The following is a 22556-nucleotide window of genomic DNA, read 5'->3' on the forward strand; positions in this document are numbered from 1 at the left end:
AGTTCACCCCTTTAAGACCCCACACCCATGATACGATGTAATGACAAAAAGAGAGTATGACACAGTCATAGTCAGCTCCATGAAGCGTCTGACAGCTTCACACAGCGCATGAGCTAACCTGCTATCTGATTTTTACTAAGGAAAAAACACAGAATAGAGAGGGCTCTCCATGAGCCCCGGTACCACACTTACACAGGTGCTTCTGTGGCCAGCCCAACCCAGTTGTAGGTCACATGACACACACAACCCATCATCACCTACAAAAAATGGCAAAAACACTCTACAGAGGAACGCCGTTTTTCATAATGAGAGAATACATAATTCTCGATTAGTATCGGCCACAGGCCTTGCTAAGCACACACGAAAGCGACCAAACAATCTTTTCTTTTAGGAAAATAAAGTTTCTCCAGCAGTTGTAGCACAACCTCAGCAATCAAGCTAAGGGTTACATCGCATCCCTACCACACAGTGACACAATGTAGTGCAACAACATGTCTGAGAGGAGGATGAAGAAGTCCCCAGGGAACCGGGGGGAAACACAATCCTCCTACTTTACCCTTAATACGGCCAGTTAAAAGAGGAAAACCTGTTAATATGTGAACACACTGTTCATTGTCATTACAGATGACGTCGTAGTCAAGAGTGTTTAAAACATGTTATAATTAGTGCTGTCAGGCGATTAAAAAATTTTATCTAATTAATTACAGGATTTGTAATTAATTAATCTAATTAATCGCATTTTAATCGCATAACCATTCTATTCCTGATATTCTATAATCATATTTCAAATTGCATGTGTCCGAATGGCAGAATTCAGTACTGTATCTACAAAACCTTCTGTTTAATCATCTTCCATCTATTAATTTGCTTAGATTTTTCAGGTCTGGTCAATTTGAGCATAGTGTTATTCACAGTCAAAGATACAAAATTTTTTTATTGATATTCTCATTTGGTTCATTACAATTTACTCAAGCCTAGTAACAGACACAGTATTTCTGACACTGGGAATACATTCTCTGAGATCCATAGATGTCCCTAGAATCAGATACCAAGAACATGCAAATTAACCATATAAAAAAAAGTCTGTAATGTGTATTCTACGTTCTTATGGAATGAATGAGATCAAAAAAATATATATATAAAAAAAAAAAAAAAAATTGTAATTAATTTTGAGTTAATTTTCATAACGCGATAATTTGCTGTGTAATTAATTAATCTAATTAACGCGATAAACTGACAGCCCTAGTTATAATCAAAGCACGTTCAACAGAGTAGCATTAAGCTAACGGCCGCTCCAACCGTCGGTCGCTACCGCCCCTGCCCGCGAGACGCCGAGCGAACGGCGCACGCGACCAGAGGGGAGCTTCGAATCCCCCCCGCCTCTCCCCGTGAGGGAGAGGGGAGTTGAGAACCACGGCGGCGCGCGAGGGGCCGGAGCCACCCCGCGCTGGGCCTCGGCCGATAGCAGCAAGCTAACGTTTCCTAGCCTAGCCAGGTAGGCCACCTACTCACCTAGTGATCACAGCAGGCTAGCGCCGCAGCTAACAGCTGCGCCGCAGCTAACAGCTGACTGGCTAACAGTAGGCCACCACTAGCACGTAAGCTAAGCAGCTATCACCTGAACTTGTACACAATGATATAACACTCACCCAGACAGGCCGCCGTTCTGAAACCCTCCTCACTTTTTAAGAGAAAAGAGAAACAAGATGTTAACACAGTTTTACAACGGTGATTTTACCAACACCCGACGGAGCCAGCACAATACCCAACTGGCCTGTGTAGCTGACTTTGAACACAGATCTTCCGCTAATGAACATCTATGCCCATATCTCCTCGTGAGGGAATACTCTCATTTGGATATGAAAGATGGGGCCTAACACGGTGACAGAGAGACATCCACTCGTCCAGAAAACACAGGGATCACCAGTGTTAATGGTCGTGGCCCACTAGTTAAACTATAATGGGCTTCAGATCAAGGTCTTCCGCTGCTGCCTAAGAGGCTGAACAAAAGACCTTAATCTGGGGCCGGTGTTCGTAAACATTGTCAGTTAGCCCCCATAGCACTAACAGACAAGTGGAGCCGCAAGCAAAACAGTACTCACCCAACCTGAAACCCACCGCTTCTCACAACAGCGGCGCGTCCTACAGTTCAGCTGTGTCCTGAAAGGTTTCACCCCAACCAACACAGCAAATAACTGCAGTTGAGAGGCATGCAGCGGCGTGCTCCCAATACGAAAACCGGTGGAGGATTTTAGAATGATCACCATCTTCCAGACACTCCAGTGACTAAGACAATATCGCCGTATTTTCTCGAAAATAGTGAGAGAGAAAATAAAGATATGATGTCAACGTATCTCCTTGTTCTTCCTTTCCTCGTAAACATTGCTCTTCCAGACAATATTTTTCTCCACGTCAAGTGGGCATATGAGCAACACGTTGCTTGTGATGAAATTTGAGAAGGAGATGAGTGTGTGGCATCACCCCTGCTTATATAGGTAAGCGGATGGGGGTGTGGCCAGATGAATGCTGGCATTTAAAGGTACATTTTGAAATGTATTCAGTGTATATATGCTGAAGCGAGATATATGCAATGAGACGCTGAGCGGGAGCTAGTGTGATACAGAACCTAGCATCAGCCATAAAAAACTTATAAAACCAAGAAGTAGTGGAAGAATAGGACTACCAGATATCCACCAGTATTACATAGCATATAACTCAAGATACCCCTTGCAGTGGGCTTACAATAGTGTGAGACAGATTGGCAGCTGGGAATGGCTTGAAGAACAAATTATAGAAGAACATAACAAAGATCTACCTCTTTCAAAGTTGTGGTATAACCCAAAAATCACTCCCGCTTTTAGAATTTTCATGTGAAATAGTGAAAATCTTACATAAACGCCTGACCTTTAGTGGATATTCCTTACCATCATGTACAGTTTCTGCTTCAACATGGACGGTCGCATTTTACGTAGCTCCCGTAACCAACGCAACAGAGCAACAACAACAAAGTACTTTGCGCATTTTCTACTTTCCCTCCTGTGGATTATGGATTTGTACCTGAATTCACAACTCAAGCAGCAACTCCAGACAGAAGTGGAGGATAGCGAAAACGTAAAACAGCAGTCCCATTGCGACTTCTATTTGTTAACGGGCTCGGAGAGGAAACATCCTGCCTTCGGAGCCACGACCATCCACACAGTACTTACTGCAAATCCGGAACGAAAGAAATTACCCCCGGCAGGCAAGTGTAATAAGAGATCAATGTTTTTATTATACCTGCTCATGTCGGGAGACATTCATCAGAACCCTGGTCCCGTAATGACACGGAACCAGAGACTACAGTCAAATCTGCTGATCCAAGAAGCAGCAGCCAGCACAACAGATCAACGGCTACCCACACATACTGCGGCTAACGACATGATCAACGGCAACATTCCTCCTCTGCCACCCCTGCAAAAGAACCCACGAGAGGCCACAGCGAGAGGGAAGGAACCGGGGTTCACAACCGAGGCGCCCAGCACGTCGCGGGGACAAAACAGCGAGGCATCGCTCCTCACACCGGCGCCGGAGATCAACAGCATCCACGCAACTGACGCTTCAGCCAGCAGTTGCACCAGCCGACCAGCAAGCGGCGACATACCCTCACAGAAGCCCCAGCGGACTCGGCGAGTGGCTAAAGGGAGAGCGGCGCGGGACATCGAGACCACCAAGGACCTCAAGCAAAAATGGACTTCACATATTTCATCTGAATACAAATAGCCTGAGACCGAAACTGGCTGAAATCAAACAGTTGTTTTTAAACGGTAAGGCTAACATATTGTGTTTCACAGAAACAAAATTAGACTCATCTGTACAGGATCCAGAGATTGAAATTGAAAACTACTCAATAGTCAGGAGGGATAGGAACCAGTATGGAGGTGGCGTCTGTGTGTATATACACAAGGATACCAAATACATCAACCGTACTGACCTTAACCATGATGAAATTGAAACTGTTTGGATTGAAATCTTATTAGACAGGGCGAAACCAGTACTAGTAGGCACAATCTATAGACCACCAGAACAGAGTGGGTTTTATGACACACTTGATGGGTGTTTAGCTGGGGTGGAGGGGGTAGAAAAAATTCTTATTGGGGACTGGAACACGGATATGCTGCGTAAATCAGCACCCGTCTTCAAGGCCTTCAGTAGATTTTCTGACCTGCACGGTTTCAGCCAGCTAATCACACAACCCACAAGGGTATGCGATTCGACACAAACCACCATTGACCTCATTTTGACCTCTGACAAGTCCATGATCTCCAGTAAAGGGGTGATAGCATGCGGGTTAAGTGATCATTATATGATTTTCTGTACCCGCAAAAAGCTAAAACAGAAGGCCGGCTGTCACAAAACAGTCACACCTAGAGACCTCAAAACTTACTCTAGAGAGGCCTTTAACCTAGAACTGGGGAGCTTGGACTGGTCAGATGAGCTCAGTGGTACACAGGTTGAAGAAACATGGCTTGGATTCAAAACCAAATTCACAGCAATACTCAACAACATGGCACCGATAAGAACCACCAGGGTTAAAAATCGCGCTGAGGCATGGATGCACACTGAAATACTGGCCGCTATGAAAACCAGAGACAAAAAATGCTCTGAACTTCATAAAAGTCAGACAAAGCTTTCCAAAAGCTCAAACAGTGAACTCCAAGCCCACGTGGTTGAACTAAAAATCCAAAGAAACAGACTAAGAAATGACGTAAACACCATGATCAGAACCGCAAAAAGAAATTTCATCAACGACAAAACTGAGGAAAACAAAAACAAACCCCGCGAACTTTGGAAATTACTCAATAATCAACTAGGCTGCAGTAAAAAACTTAAAACCAGATTCTCAAACATAAACATAAAGACGGACAACACGCTCATCACAGACAAGCTGGATGTAGCCAATTACTTAAACATCTTCTTCACAAACATAGCCACAACACTGGTAAACAAACTACCCTCCCACTCAGGGCATTATGGGGTAGAACACATAGTAGCATACTACAAAAACCTAGGGGTCCACAAAGACGACTTCAAACTTGAAATGGTAACAACCGATGAGGTACTCAAAAAATTGAGCGCCCTCCAACCTAACAAGGCCACTGGCCATGACAACATCCCCTCCAAATTCCTCAGAGACGCAGCAGCCGCCATCACCCCAGTCATCACACACATAATAAACCTCTCTATAAAACAGGGGCACGTCCCCAAGGACTTCAAAATTGCGAGAGTGACCCCTCTACACAAAAAGGGCAGCAAATTAGACCCAGGCAACTACCGCCCTGTTTCTATTCTTACCTCCATCTCGAAAGTCATGGAGAAAATAGTCTACGAACAGGTCGAAAAGTACCTGGCGGAAAAAAACCTAATCTACGAATTCCAATCTGGCTTCAGAACGTCCCACTCCACTGACACATGCCTCCTCTATTTGAACGACCACATCAAACAAGAGGTGGACGCTGGCAAATACTGCGGCATGGTCATGCTGGACCTACAAAAGGCCTTCGACACTGTCAATCACTCCATTCTAATGGACAAGCTAAAAGCAATTGGTTTTGATAGCCTATCAGTGAGCTGGATGCAATCCTACCTGGAGGGGAGAGAACAGATGGTAGAGGTAAACGGTACTCTATCCCCCCCCCTCACAGTGAGCTGTGGTGTTCCACAAGGAAGCATACTAGGACCGCTACTCTTCCTAATTTATGCAAATGACATGTCGTCAGCCTGTGACTGCAACTTGTTCCTGTTTGCGGACGACTCAGCCCTGCTGGTCTCTGACAAGAACAAATTGCAGGTTGAAAAAACCCTCAGCACGGAACTAGGCAAAATCTGCATATGGCTCGCTGATAACAAACTATCATTACACATGGGCAAAACAGAGTCCATTCTCTTCGGTTCAAATAACAAACTCAGCAAGACCGACGGCTTCTCAGTTACAGTGGGTGACAATATTGTCACAAGGAAAGACGAAATTACCTACCTGGGTTCCATCCTAGAGGCAAATCTTTCCTGTGACAAAATGGCATCCAATGTAATAAAAAAAGTCAACCAACGAACTAGATTCTTGTACCGGATCTCCTCTCTGGTAAACAAGAATACCCTGAGGACTCTGGCAGGAGCACTCATTCAAGGGTACTATGACTATGCGTGCACCTCATGGTACCAAAGCACCTCAAAGGCGCTTAAAACAAAATTACAAACATCACAAAACAAACTGGTCAGACTACTACTTGACCTGAACCCCAGAACCCACCTCACCCCTGCCCACTTTGCCAACCTAGGATGGCTTAGAGTAGACGACAGAGTACAGCAACTTGCAATGGGCCTGGTCTACAAGATACACTATACGACCGGGGTGCCCATGTACATGTCAAAATACTTCCCAAAGGTCAGTGAATACCACAACCACTACACCAGAGGAAGCTCAACAAATCATGTTAAACCCAGATTCGGCTCAAACAAGGGACTAAACACGTTTCGCAATTATGCCACAACAATGTGGAACGCCCTACCCAAAGCTGTAAAGGAATGTGAATCCCTGCCCACATTCAAAACCGCCCTTAAAGAGCACCTACGGGAGGCTGCAATTCGAAACTGGCCACCGTAAATGCCCAAAACCCCCACCACCTCCTAATAGACAGTCTCCTCCCCACCGCATGTATATATTCCCTCCCCGCCGTATGTATATTCCCCTCCCACCCACCCACCCCCTCCTAATGTACAGTCCCCTCCCCATCATATGTATATACTCTGTCAGGATCTAGGGGTAACAGTACTGTATATTTGAATACCGCCTATGTCACAAATGTATCAGTACTAAATACCTGTATGTCCCTATGCCATAAATGTCATGTATGTTATGTATGTCATAAATGTCTATATGAATTGAAAATGGGGGACCCTGATGGAAACAAGACAAACGTCTTTCTCAGGTCTGCATCCCCTTAACAATTGTATGTATTGAGCCGTACTGTATTGTACCCATTCTGCAATCTGTTAAATAAAGTTTTCATTCATTCATTCATTCATTCATTTCATTCATTCATCCATTATGGAAAAACCTGTTGCTCTCTGCAGGAGGTAAAACCCTTAAAAATAATGTATGGCAACAACATAATATAACACAGGTGGGGCAAGTGATCGAAGGGGGAAATATGATACCTTTTAATGAACTTAAAACACAGTTTGGGCTGAAAGACACAGAATTTTTATCTTATTTACAAATACAATCAGTTATTAAATCATTGTTGTATAAAGGCATAGCTATAGGAACAAACAGAGTCTTGGAAGAGACATTAAGGGGAATTACAGGCAGGAAAGGCATTGTCTCTGCAATGTATAAACTATCATGTTCAACCACCCCTGATACCAATACACTTAGGAATAGTACTAAAATATCAAAATGTGTTAGATATAAAATTATACAATTAAAGATACTACACAGGGCCTATATAACACCCTGTACACTGAATAAAATGAATCACACCCTACCCAAATTGTGCTGGCATGGGTGTGGAGTAGAGGGTACGCTCATGCACTTGCTGTGGCACTGCCCACTTGTTAGGACATTTTGGTTGGACATTGCTGAGGACCTGTCAGTTACTCTCCAAATTGACATTAATCCTTGCCCTATAATGTGTATATTGGGTGTAAAAATGGACACTGCTCAAGCTAAGATTGTAAATAATATTGTAGCACTGGCTTTTCTAGCATGCAAACAGATTATTTTAATGAACTGGAAAGAACGCAAACCGAACTGCTTCAGTTTGGAGAACTGGCGCAAGGACTTCATGGACTTGACATCAATGGAACAGGCTGCTCTGTCTCTTCAAGAGAGTGATCGACCCGATGGCCTTCAAGGTCCCCTGAACTTTATTAGATCAGTATCTGGAATATGTTTGTGTACTGAACCTTTGTAACACTCTGCAACCCCCCCCTCACCCCCTTGTTGTTATTATTATTATTATTATTATTATTATTATTATTATTTTTATTTTTTTTTGTATTTTGTCTTAGTATAACAAACAAAATAACAAACAAATATAAATATAAACAGATAGAACGCTGGAGATCATGGAGATCGAAAGATGCAGCCAGACAGCGATGTCCTCGGCGTCCACGAAAGTCTGCGCCACTTCCTTGGTGTCCTCGGCGTCCACGAAAGTCTGCGCCACTTCCTTGGTGTCCTCGGCGTCCACGATAGTCTGCGCCACTTCCTTGGTGTCGTCGGCGTCCACGATAGTCTGCGCCACTTCCTTGGTGTCCATCATCATGATCAGCACGATAGTCTGCGCCACTTCCTTGGTGTCCATCATCATGATCAGCACGATAGTCTGTGCCACTTCCTTGGTGTCCATCATCATGATCAGCACGATAGTCTGCGCCACTTCCTTGGTGTCCTCGGCGTCCACAATAGTCTGCGCCACTTCCTTGGTGTCCTCGGCGTCCACGATAGTCTGCGCCACTTCCTTGGTGTCCTCGGCGTCCACGATAGTCTGCGCCATCATCATGATCAGCAACACCGCCATGAGTCCCGTCCAGCACTGACGATACATAGTGACTTGCTTTTCTACCTGAGAGGAGAAAGACACACACACACACACACACACACACACATGCCGTGCTCATTAGGCTTCCATCAACATTAAGTTGTCTGAGTGTAGTAGATTGTTGTAGCTCTAAACTGCCTTGTCACCTGCTCATTATCTCACAGCAGAGAGTTGTGTTCGGGCTTTCTCTCTGTCTGGACGCGGTCTACCTCGTTCAAGAGGAACAAACGTTTCTGTCTGGACACGGAGGTCTACCTCGTTCAAGAGGAACAAACGTTTCTGTCTGGACACGGAGGTGTACCTCGTTCAAGATGAACAAACGTTTCTCTCTGTCTGGACACGGAGGTGTACCTCGTTCAAGACGAACAAACGTTTCTCTCTGTCTGGACACGGAGGTGTACCTCGTTCAAGACGAACAAACGTTTCTCTGTCTGGACACGGAGGTCTACCTCGTTCAAGACGAACAAACGTTTCTCTCTGTCTGGACGCGGAGGTCTACCTCGTTCAAAAGGAACAAAAGTTTCTCTCTGTCTGGACACGGAGGTGTACCTCGTTCAAAAGGAACAAACGTTTCTTTCTGTCTGGACGCGGAGGTCTACCTCGTTCAAAAGGAACAAGTGTTTCTCTCTGTCTGAATGCGGAAGTGTACCTCGTTCAAAAGGAACAAACGTTTCTCTCTGTCTGGACGCGTCGGTCTACCTCGTTTAAGAGGAACAAACGTTTCTCTCTGTCTGGACGCGTCGGTCTACCTCGTTCAAGAGGAACAAGTGTTTCTCTCTGTCTGGATGCGGAGGTGTACCTCGTTCAAGAAGAACAAACGTTTCTCTCTGTCTGGATGCGGAGGTCTACCTCGTTCAAGAGGAACAAACGTTTCTCTCTGGGGTTTTCAGTGCCACCCCTTAACTTTACACTCACTGTTACCCCTTAACTTTACACTGTCACTCAAAGAGAGTAGCCTCCCGCTAACACTAAACCTTTTTGCAGCACATCGATATCTTTTATTATTTTTTTATTATCGTTTCTCCCCTTCTTTTTCCATTTTTCTCCCATCCCAATGTTAGTCGTTATGCCAATTCCCAATCCCCTTCCTGGTCGTTGCGCACTCTACCCCCTACCGTCGGTCTGGGAGGGCGGAGACTATCACATGCTTCCTCCGACACATGTGTACCCAGCCCACCGCTTCTTTTCACCTGGCAGCGCGGACTCTCACTGGGAGAGTGTAACGTGTGGAAGGTCACACTACCTCTCCCAGATCCTTCCCTTGCTGTGCAGGCGCCCCAACCGAACTGTAGGAGTCGCTGTTTACAAGGACCAGGACCCACCCTCGCCGGGTTTCCCACCCGCTAACACCGCCAATTGTGTCAGTATGGACGGTCGGCCAACCCAGAAGCACCACAGCCGGATTCGATCCCACTGTCTGTGTGGTGGTAGACAGACGCTTAGTCCGCTGCGCTACCCGGGAGCACATCGATATCTTAATTAGAAAGATTCAAAGAGGCCCCTCTGCACAATTGCATACGGGTGAAACACAATTCTACTTGCGTGTCGATTGAAATCTCTATGACATATAACAACAAGACCATAACAATACCTGTATTAATTTCAGACAGCACCCCGCGCAATCTCTTGGGACGAGATGCAATGTGTAAACTAGGCTGTAAAATCCTATGTACGCCTGAGGGGATTCAAATTGAACAAGACGTGTACCAAATGATGTTACAAGGGACAGGGGAGAAAGAGGCCACTGTGTTCTGGCTGGGCAACATAGATGCAGAGCTGCAAAGGGTCTGTGACCCCTGGGAGCCATTTCTGAAAACCCAACTGCCTCAGTCTAGACAAACAAACATGGAGGCACATTGCACACTACAGTATTTGACGAATAGTGACCTAGTTAGGAACAAGGCATGGTTGCAGGGACAGCCCGAGCAGGTGCAGATTAACTCATCTACGATAATTGTAGGGAGACAGGGCGCGGCGTTGAGGGTTAACACGAGTAAGTATCTACGGGAACAACATAGACTAAGAGACGCCGCCCCACACATCACTCTGAGAATAAATCCTGGTTACGAATCCGAACATCTAGGTTCAATGATACAGGAATCCGAGACTCAAAGGTGGGTCTCCACGGAATCTCCGCTAATTTGGAACAGCGCAGATGGGAGTTTCATAAAAATAATGATTTCCTTTTCAGTTTTGGCAAAACCGCAAGTAATCAGATTACCAGGAGACCCTTGCGTTATTCCAGAGGCGGATGCTTTGCTGGAACAGGACATGTTGGCGCGCACCCCAGAACGGTTGTGGTCAAAACACGACACAGATGTGGGTCTAATATTGTCGGCACAGCCAGTGAAGGTCAGGTTAAAGAAGGGTTCTAGACCACCCTTTATCAGACAGTATACAATGAAGCCAGAGTCGGAGGAAGCTATATCACATCAGATTGAGGGACTGTTAAAGGCAGGAGTGCTCGTCCCTTTCAAATCCAGATGTAATACACCTATCCACCCAGTGCTAAAGGCGGACAGGGCTAGGTACAGACTGGTACACGACTTGAGGGCGGTGAACGACATGGTGTCTGGACCAGAGGCGGAAGTCGCTAATCCACACACCCTCCTGACAAACATCCCGAGTAGCTCTCAGTACTATACGGTCATTGATCTCACGCAGGCATTCTTCAGTGTTCCATTGGAAAAAGAGTCTCAGTATTTGTTTGCTTTTACCCACAGGGGGAAACAATACTCTTACACCCGGTTGCCACAAGGGTTCGCGCACTCGCCACATTACTTCTCGAAGGCGCTCAAGGAAGACTTGCAAGGAGTGTGCGACACACTACTCAGCACGGTCTTACTGTATGCAGATGACATTCTAATCTGCTCGGATACACGTCAGCAGTGCCATGAGGACTCCATCAAAGTTTTGAGTGGATTGGCCGTGGGAGGCCACAAGGCATCCCGTTCAAAACTGCAGTACTGCCAGCCAAAAGTTGAGTACTTGTCTCGCGTCATTCAAAAGGGCATAAAAAACATCTCACCCACGCAGCTCGAAGCTGTATCCAAGGCACCTAGGCCATTGACGGTCCGACAGATGATGACGTTTTTAGGGATGACTGGGTACAGCTCTGAGTGGGTGGAGGACTATACGATAGCGACAGCGCCGTTGAGGATGATGATAAAAGAGGCGGGTACAGACAAGCTTCGCGCTCCCTTGACATGGACCGAGGAGGGGGAGGACACGTTCATAAACATTAAGCGTCTGTTGTTACAGGCCCCTGCCCTGGCGCTGCCGGATTATGAGAAGTGTTTCCACCTATTCGTCTCACATAGAGCGCAGCATGCGACAGCTGTCCTGACTCAAACACAGGGGGGGGGTGGGAAAAAACAACCGATAGCATATTACTCTAGAGCTCTTTCGCCGGTAGAGCAGGGTCTGCCACCTTGTTATCAGGCCCTGGCCGCAGCACATTTGATGTATGAGAAAGCAACGGCCGTGACAATGGGATATGACATTTGCATTTGGACACATCACAAATTGGCAAACTTGATTGAAAGAGGCAAATTTGTTCTGACCAGCCAACGGCAACAGGCTTACATGAGGCTCCTGCAGTACTCGGACGTTACGATAAAAACATGCCACGGCAGTAACCCGGCGGATCTGGTACCACTCCCGAGCGAGGGTCAACCGCATGAGTGCGAGGTGGAGGTACAGGCTTTCGTGAAACTCCGTCCTGATTTGGGAGTCGACCCGCTCGCGATAGCGGAACTCTCACTTTTTGTGGATGGGTCCTGCTATCGGGAGGGGGGAAATTTAAGGTCAGGATACGCCGTCGTACAGTGCAAACCTAACGGAGAAACACTAACAAGAAAGGCCGGACAATGCATGCAACCATGTTCGGCCCAGCTTGCAGAACTAATAGCACTAACAGAAGCATGCATAATAGCTAAAGATCGCACGGTTAACATCTTTACAGACTCTGCTTATGCGCATGGCGTATGCCACCTATTCGCGGCCATTTGGAAGGCAAGAGGCTTTAAGAAATCGGACGGCTCACCGATCTTTCACCACAAGCAGGTTGTGGCGCTTATTCAGGCTGTAAAGTTGCCCAAAAGCATTGCTATCGTAAAGTGCCAGGCACACAGAAAAGACCTGTCTTTTGTGACGACGGGAAACAACGCGGCGGACGAGGCCGCGAAGGCGGCGGCTGCGGTGCCGTCCACGGCTGTTCTGATGTTTGCGGCCGAACTGACGACTGAGGTAACTGAGGATCATTTGAGTGATCTTCAGGACTCAGCCACGCAGGCCGAGAAACAGTCGTGGACGGAGAGGGGGGCTGTAAGGGGGGCAGATGGTCTGTGGAGGAGTCATAACGGTTTGATAGTCGCCTCCATCGATCTTCTGTCCTTGGTGATACCTGAGGCTCATGGTGTTGATCACTGTGGAAGAGCAGAGACCCTGAAACGAATCACGAAAATGGGATTTTGGTCCCCAAAGCTTCAGGCACAAATTGACGTTACACTAGCCAGGTGTTTAACATGCTTACAGGGCAATGTGCGCAAAGGAGTACCGACAGTGGCGGCTTACACACCCCTCCCTGAGGGACCATTCAGACATCTGATTATGTAAATATGGTTATGATAACGCCAGTGCAGGGCAAACGATACCTCCTGGTAGTAGAGGACTGCTTTAGTCGCTGGATTGAGGCCATTCCATCTAAACACAAGAACGCGGACACAGTGATCAAGTTCCTGTGTCGCGAGGTCATTCCGAGATTTGGAATTCCCACGATATTACAAAGCGATAATGGCCGCGAGTTCATCGACAAGGTGGTTAAAGGGCTGATGCAGAAATTAGGTATAAGACAGCGCCTTTCCTGTGTCTATAGTCCCGGGTCGCAGGGAAAGGTGGAAAGGGCCAATCTGGTCATTAAAAACAAACTGTTGAAAATCTGTATGCAAACTAAGCTTAACTGGATTGATGCTTTGCCACTTGCTCTGATGGCTATTAGAAGCAGCGTAAACCGCCAAACACAGCTAACACTGCATGAAATGCTTACAGGCCGCAGCATGCCAGCACCGCCATTTAGACACCTGGCTAGGGGCCCGGCATTAGATATTTTTGAGCAAGATCTGGAAAAATATCTTCAGCAAGTGACTAAAATACATGAAGCTGTGTTTCGACAGGAGCAGAGAAAGGAGAAAAAGGGGGTGAAGGAGGCGGAGAAGGAAGCCACCAAACCGAGGCTGATCCCTGGGGACCTGGTCTTCGTAAAGGTCCACAAGAGAAAGTGGTCATCACCCCGGAGAGAGGGCCCGTACGAGGTGATCCGATCGACTGGAACGGCAGTCCAAGTCAAAGGATCAGCGACCTGGTTCCACTTCAATCACTGCATAAAGGCCAGCGGCGATCTCTTGGGGGATACAATCGATCGCAGTTATGCAGAACCCGACATGGAGGGCCCGAGACGGCAACTGGAAGGTGCAGTGCCTGCTGATGCTCCCGCAGATGTTGGCAGCAGTGTGCGGACGGTCGGCCGGGCGCAACGACGTCATTGAGAACCGTCACGGTCGACCCGTCCTTGAGGATGACGGGTTTGAGTGGGTAGGAGTCCCACGGGGTCCCGCTCAGGCTCAAGTACCGGCAGGCTTTCATGACCAGGCTCAGAATCAGGCGCCCCCTCTGCCCTCCATCGAGGAAGGGGGGGAGAAGATAAGACTACAACCAAAAGGGGTGTTTCCCGGAGGACCGCAAGGGCATGTTTTTGATTTTGACCATTCCCCCGTTTCAGGCGGGGATACTTACCATTATACTAACGAGGATCGGGTTGTGGGGGTAGATAGGAGGGTTGAGCCTGTCCCGAACCAAGCACAGGGGACAGGGGTGAGGGGAAAAAGGGAGGTCAAGGACGCTGAGTCGGAAGAGGTGGGGGGACAGGATATGTTCCAGAGGACAGCCGGAACGTTGAGGGACTCAGTGGGCTCACTCTGGGCCAGGTTGAGGGGTTTGCTTCCTTCCGGGGAACAAGATGGGGGCGACTATGACTATGACGAGGAAGACCCGGAGGCTGACCCGATGTATAGGGCGGCTTTAGGGAATGAGTGGTTTAAGTGGGTCCAGTACACGAGCGCGCAGAATCAGATAGAGGATTGTTATGTCTGCTCCAAGGCACGTCCGGATAGGCTGCTGGTGAAGGGCACGAAGTTCAGTTGGGCTCAGTGTGACAGGGACGCAGAGGCATGGGAGGGGCCCCATAATAGTCGCCCTTGGTGCGAGGCAGAGTGTTTGGGGTTTCTCGGCTCTAGTCGTTTTAAGGCGGCAGGAAACGTCACGGATTTCAAGGATGTCACTATGCGGGAACGTTGTAGGAAATTGGATGTACGTGTGCAGGGGGTAGCGACGGGGTTGCCAATACCCAGAGGTGTCAAACTATGGCTGACCAAGGATTTCGAGTGCTTGCAAAAGGAGGGGACCCGGGACGTAGGGGAGGTGGCAGAGGGGCGGTGCACTACTATTTGGAGCATCACGACTAACTGCACGAAAGAAGGAAAGTGTGGACACGGGGTCGTGTTAAAGGGAGTGGATACCAACCCACGGCCTGTAGCTTGCCCTTTTCATGTCCAGGATATAGCACTGGCGGACCAATACTGGCTCTGCGGCGGTAGGAGGTTGAGGAATACACTTCCTTTAGATTGGTCAGGTAGATGTGCCCGGGTTCAGGCGATCATGCCAATGGTGGTCCTACCATTATCAGTGACGGAAGGACCTTCTGAGTCTCCTATCTCTCGAACGAAGCGTAGCTACAAGGCAGACCCAAGGGTGTATCTGGACAGCATAGGACAGCCAAGGGGCATTCCAGCCGAGTTCATGGCTAAGAATGAGATTGCGGCAGGGTTTGAGTCTATTCTGCCATGGATATCGGTCAATAAGAACACCGGGTGGATCAACTATTTGTTTTACAATCAGCAGCGGTATCTCAACTACACAGAGGAGGCGTTGGATGCAATGGGGGACCAGATGCACGCGACCAGTACGGTGGCGTGGCAGAATAGACAGGCTCTGAACTGGTTAATGGCGGAGAAGGGTGGAGTCTGTTCCATGTTTGGACAGTACTGCTGCACATTCATTCCGACGAATGTGGGGCCAGGGGGAAAGTTCTCCGAGGCCATGGCTAAGCTGAAGGATTTGAGGGAGGAGTTGAGGGGGAATTCTGGCCGGAATGAAGAATGGTGGGGGAGTGGGGTGTTGGAAAGATTGGGACAGTGGGGAAGCATAGTGATGCAGACGGGGATATCCATTGGGGTGGCAGGGTTGATATTGGTTCTCCTTTTCTGTTGTGGTATGCCTCTCTTGGGTAGGCTGGTAACTTCACACGTAACGAGCCGAATGCTGATGGTGGGACAGAAAGAGATTGAGCCACAAATCGGGCCATGCCCTCAGCTTTATGCTGCCTTAGAGGGAGACGAGGGGATAGAGGATTAGGGGTATGGTGAGGTAGGGACATTTTCTTTCTGTTTGGTTCAGTTTTGTTTGTTTTATTCCTTTAACTAGGCGTATGGTGAGGAAGGGACATTTTCTTTCTGTTTGGTTCAGTTTTGTTTGTTTTATTCCTTTTAGAGTGACGGGGGATGGTCTGAGTGATGGTTTATTTTTTATTATTTTTGTTTATTTTACTCATGGTCCTGGTCAAACCGGAATGGAAGAGGCATCGGTATGGAATGGTACGGAGTGTCGGTTCTGAGCCTGAGGAAGCATTGAGAAGAAGTGTTCTGGGGATCGGTTCTGGGGACTGAAGGGACAAAGGGGGGGGCTAACGCAGTGGGCAAGATGGGCACCTCCCGTCGAAGATGGGGGGACACGTGGTGAGGTCGGGACCAGCGCCTCCCGTCCAGGCATGGGGACATGCTTCTACGGGGACTGGAGGTGTGGCGTGGTGGTTGCTGTATTGGCAAAATGTGACTTTTGGCAATACGGTGAGGAGACTATGGCGTGGGCATGGAAGGGGGGCTGAGCGATGGACACTAGGACTCAATGTTATGGAAGAGACAATGTAATTTTTTTGGGGGAGGGATGTTCTATGTTTAGTTCTGACGGTCAACTTCTCCTTTCCCTGATGAGAGTCGCGGTTTCCGGCCGGAACTGTGGCTCATTTGGTAAGCGGTGGAGGTTGGGGGGATTTGTCTGTCAGGTTAGGATTATAAATTGGGGTATTTTTTTGATGTTTTGTTATTACTCTTGTTTTGAGCGGTTTTGTGTTTATTGTGAGAACGGTAATCAGCCTTTGTTGGTCCGTTAGGGGTCCAGGGAATGAAGTAAGCGTTCTTGTTTATTTAGACATTTAAAATGTATTAGGTTTCTTGTTTAGATTAGGCATTTAAACTTTTATTATGTAAATATGGTTTCTCGTTTAGTTAGACGTTCACATTTTCTTGGTTATATGATTTGGGTGGGACTAGGGATAGCCCCAAATGGGGGAATGTTGGGGAAAATGTGTATATGAACTGAACTAGTTTAATATGGGTCAACTAAGCAGTACTGAAAGACGGTCTGGCTGATGTTCTTAAAACAACTTTGCAGATAGACATTTCGGTACATCACGTCGTGTGCTTTAATCTGGTACATCATATCTTAATCTTTTCTCTCTTTCACACACATACATATACACACATCTCACTAATCTTTTCTCTCTTTAATCTTTTCTCTCTTTCACACACATACATATACACACATCTCACTAATCTTTTCTCTCTTTAATCTTTTCTCTCTTTCACACACATACATATACACACATCTCACTAATCTTTTCTCTCTTTAATCTTTTCTCTCTTTCACACACATACATATACACACATCTCACTAATCTTTTCTCTCTTTAATCTTTTCTCTCTTTCACACACATACATATACACACATCTCACTAATCTTTTCTCTCTTTAATCTTTTCTCTCTTTCACACACATACATATACACACATCTCACTAATCTTTTCTCTCTTTAATCTTTTCTCTCTTTCACACACATACATATACACACATCTCACTAATCTTTTCTCTCTTTAATCTTTTCTCTCTTTCACACACATACATATACACACATCTCACTCAATCGCATCTCTCTTCGATGTTAAATCTATGTGTCATTTTAATGTACGTCATGTCATATCTGATATAATGTGTCACGTCATTTTATCTGTCATGGGGGGGGCAGGGCTGAGAAGGTATTTATGGGACAAGCAGAGGGATTGAGGAGTTAGAGTGTTTTTCTTCAACTGTGGTGACCGTCTGCTGATCCATAGCTTCTGCTGTTAAAACTTTCTTTCATTAAACAAATTGCCTGTTGAAATTGGAAATATCGTCTCCTGCTGTGTTAAACAACCATCAGCCACAACAATCACTAAACGGTGTTGAAACTTGTGCGCTGCAGTGTTGAGTGCACAGTAGTAGACATGTTAGTATAGTAGGTAGTGTAGATAATATTTTGAAGGCTCACCTGTTCCTGGGTACGTGCTGAATGTTCTACGCTTGGATGTAGATGTTGCCCCAAACGTCGGCTTCCTCGTTCTTCTCTTGAGCTCACCGACTCTGGGGGGAGGGATGTTCTATGTTTAGTTCTGACGGTCAACTTCTCCTTTCCCTGATGAGAGTCGCGGTTTCCGGCCGGAACTGTGGCTCATTTGGTAAGCGGTGGAGGTTGGGGGGATTTGTCTGTCAGGTTAGGATTATAAATTGGGGTATTTTTTTGATGTTTTGTTATTACTCTTGTTTTGAGCGGTTTTGTGTTTATTGTGAGAACGGTAATCAGCCTTTGTTGGTCCGTTAGGGGTCCAGGGAATGAAGTAAGCGTTCTTGTTTATTTAGACATTTAAAATGTATTAGGTTTCTTGTTTAGATTAGGCATTTAAACTTTTATTATGTAAATATGGTTTCTCGTTTAGTTAGACGTTCACATTTTCTTGGTTATATGATTTGGGTGGGACTAGGGATAGCCCCAAATGGGGGAATGTTGGGGAAAATGTGTATATGAACTGAACTAGTTTAATATGGGTCAACTAAGCAGTACTGAAAGACGGTCTGGCTGATGTTCTTAAAACAACTTTGCAGATAGACATTTCGGTACATCACGTCGTGTGCTTTAATCTGGTACATCATATCTTAATCTTTTCTCTCTTTCACACACATACATATACACACATCTCACTAATCTTTTCTCTCTTTAATCTTTTCTCTCTTTCACACACATACATATACACACATCTCACTAATCTTTTCTCTCTTTAATCTTTTCTCTCTTTCACACACATACATATACACACATCTCACTAATCTTTTCTCTCTTTAATCTTTTCTCTCTTTCACACACATACATATACACACATCTCACTAATCTTTTCTCTCTTTAATCTTTTCTCTCTTTCACACACATACATATACACACATCTCACTAATCTTTTCTCTCTTTAATCTTTTCTCTCTTTCACACACATACATATACACACATCTCACTAATCTTTTCTCTCTTTAATCTTTTCTCTCTTTCACACACATACATATACACACATCTCACTAATCTTTTCTCTCTTTAATCTTTTCTCTCTTTCACACACATACATATACACACATCTCACTCAATCGCATCTCTCTTCGATGTTAAATCTATGTGTCATTTTAATGTACGTCATGTCATATCTGATATAATGTGTCACGTCATTTTATCTGTCATGGGGGGGGCAGGGCTGAGAAGGTATTTATGGGACAAGCAGAGGGATTGAGGAGTTAGAGTGTTTTTCTTCAACTGTGGTGACCGTCTGCTGATCCATAGCTTCTGCTGTTAAAACTTTCTTTCATTAAACAAATTGCCTGTTGAAATTGGAAATATCGTCTCCTGCTGTGTTAAACAACCATCAGCCACAACAATCACTAAACGGTGTTGAAACTTGTGCGCTGCAGTGTTGAGTGCACAGTAGTAGACATGTTAGTATAGTAGGTAGTGTAGATAATATTTTGAAGGCTCACCTGTTCCTGGGTACGTGCTGAATGTTCTACGCTTGGATGTAGATGTTGCCCCAAACGTCGGCTTCCTCGTTCTTCTCTTGAGCTCACCGACTCTGGGGGGAGGGATGTTCTATGTTTAGTTCTGACGGTCAACTTCTCCTTTCCCTGATGAGAGTCGCGGTTTCCGGCCGGAACTGTGGCTCATTTGGTAAGCGGTGGAGGTTGGGGGGATTTGTCTGTCAGGTTAGGATTATAAATTGGGGTATTTTTTTGATGTTTTGTTATTACTCTTGTTTTGAGCGGTTTTGTGTTTATTGTGAGAACGGTAATCAGCCTTTGTTGGTCCGTTAGGGGTCCAGGGAATGAAGTAAGCGTTCTTGTTTATTTAGACATTTAAAATGTATTAGGTTTCTTGTTTAGATTAGGCATTTAAACTTTTATTATGTAAATATGGTTTCTCGTTTAGTTAGACGTTCACATTTTCTTGGTTATATGATTTGGGTGGGACTAGGGATAGCCCCAAATGGGGGAATGTTGGGGAAAATGTGTATATGAACTGAACTAGTTTAATATGGGTCAACTAAGCAGTACTGAAAGACGGTCTGGCTGATGTTCTTAAAACAACTTTGCAGATAGACATTTCGGTACATCACGTCGTGTGCTTTAATCTGGTACATCATATCTTAATCTTTTCTCTCTTTCACACACATACATATACACACATCTCACTAATCTTTTCTCTCTTTAATCTTTTCTCTCTTTCACACACATACATATACACACATCTCACTAATCTTTTCTCTCTTTAATCTTTTCTCTCTTTCACACACATACATATACACACATCTCACTAATCTTTTCTCTCTTTAATCTTTTCTCTCTTTCACACACATACATATACACACATCTCACTAATCTTTTCTCTCTTTAATCTTTTCTCTCTTTCACACACATACATATACACACATCTCACTAATCTTTTCTCTCTTTAATCTTTTCTCTCTTTCACACACATACATATACACACATCTCACTAATCTTTTCTCTCTTTAATCTTTTCTCTCTTTCACACACATACATATACACACATCTCACTAATCTTTTCTCTCTTTAATCTTTTCTCTCTTTCACACACATACATATACACACATCTCACTCAATCGCATCTCTCTTCGATGTTAAATCTATGTGTCATTTTAATGTACGTCATGTCATATCTGATATAATGTGTCACGTCATTTTATCTGTCATGGGGGGGGCAGGGCTGAGAAGGTATTTATGGGACAAGCAGAGGGATTGAGGAGTTAGAGTGTTTTTCTTCAACTGTGGTGACCGTCTGCTGATCCATAGCTTCTGCTGTTAAAACTTTCTTTCATTAAACAAATTGCCTGTTGAAATTGGAAATATCGTCTCCTGCTGTGTTAAACAACCATCAGCCACAACAATCACTAAACGGTGTTGAAACTTGTGCGCTGCAGTGTTGAGTGCACAGTAGTAGACATGTTAGTATAGTAGGTAGTGTAGATAATATTTTGAAGGCTCACCTGTTCCTGGGTACGTGCTGAATGTTCTACGCTTGGATGTAGATGTTGCCCCAAACGTCGGCTTCCTCGTTCTTCTCTTGAGCTCACCGACTCTAAACAAAAAGGCGGGCCTCTTTATATCACTCCTAAACTGAAAGGAGGGTCTGTTTTGAGAGTCGCACGATGACGAGCTGCATCATTTGCATAATTATGGGTGTTTTCACGCTGTATGCTATTCTGTGGAAATACGAATTGGTTTCCTCAACAGCACTTTAAATAGCTGATGTGAAAATGTGTTTAGTATTGGCGAGCACAAGACGTGTACACAGCCCTGGTAAATGTAGTTCAGCCATACATTTGTAAACATGTCATCTCCATAATGCATGATGTTGGTTCACTGGTAGATTAGCTTTTGTTTCATTCACATTTTGAGCCGAAAACCTGCCTTGAATCATAAATGACCAAACCAGCCTCTGTAATTTAAGATGTAATGTCTAATTTCTAGTGCTGTTTCATCAGCGCTGCGCGTGCCTCACAGGGAGGACTTTACTGTGACGCTTGCAATGCTAGGCTATAGGTATGAGTAACGTTACAGACACACACATAGTCCACACCACACAGGTCTGCATGCATGCATGATGAAGACGCACATATTGAAATCATACCTGTGTCAACCCTCCCGTTTTTCCAGGGATTCTCCCATATTTATTTTCAACCTTCTCTCCCGCCGTCCTCCCGTTAAAATATTTTCCCGTATTTTTCCAGTTTTTTATTTATTTATACAAAATGGCTGCAATTCCCCTCCGTGACAACAGGTGGCAGCAGTTTAGATTAATTACGTGCCCCTCCTTCCCACGGTGTATATAGAAAGAGACAATAAACACAAAAGTAACATAGGACACAATTGCGATTCCACAGCTGCGCAGTGCCGACAGGAGCAGGCGTTGCATCTCCTCTACAGAAACACTGACACTTCCATTCATTTAATGCAGGGATGTACACAGCATTTCACTTTCAACCAGGTATCTGATTTTTCAAATCCCAATGTTCAAGTCAAGTCAAGAGTTTTAATTGTCACGGCATACAGGTATACAATGAAATGCGGGAATACAATGAAATTGACGTCTGGTGGCCCAATAGCGTGGAGAGAACTGTTACTTTCAGAGGTTAAACAGAGTAATTTCTATTCACTAACTCAGGTTTGACTAAAGAGGCATAGAGCGAATGCCCCTGAAGTCCACTTGATTTACTGAATCTGAGAAAATTAAACTCTGCAATTTATAAAAACCTCACAATTGAAATAACAGTTTTCAAAAGGAAGAAGAAGGATAAACAGGCCTCTCTCAGGTCCATCACAGTGTCCACCGGGTGTGTGAAAGGCTTCCCGCACACTGCAGGTAAATATCTCTTAACAATCTTTTAAGGGCCCTATAGAGCTCGCTCACACCAGCACACTGCACAAACACGTCTTT

The 22556-nt window shown here is 45.4% G+C and overlaps 1 protein-coding gene across 1 annotated transcript; it reads right to left on the reverse strand.

The window, feature by feature from the left end:
• Nucleotides 1-8045: 8045 nt before the first annotated feature.
• LOC311225124 (uncharacterized protein) lies at nt 8046-19651 on the reverse strand (the record flags this gene model as incomplete). Its single annotated transcript, XM_084310329.1, has 3 exons — nt 19583-19651; nt 18060-18151; nt 8046-8606 (listed from the first exon to the last, which is right to left on the reverse strand). Exon 3 carries the CDS (start codon nt 8586-8588, stop codon nt 8046-8048), a length of 543 nt encoding a protein of 180 aa, XP_084166455.1. The 5' UTR covers nt 8589-8606; nt 18060-18151; nt 19583-19651.
• Nucleotides 19652-22556: the final 2905 nt, after the last annotated feature.

Source organism: Notolepis coatsorum, assembly GCF_963971535.1.
Source record: "Notolepis coatsorum genome assembly, chromosome: 3".
NCBI lineage: Eukaryota > Metazoa > Chordata > Actinopteri > Aulopiformes > Paralepididae > Notolepis > Notolepis coatsorum.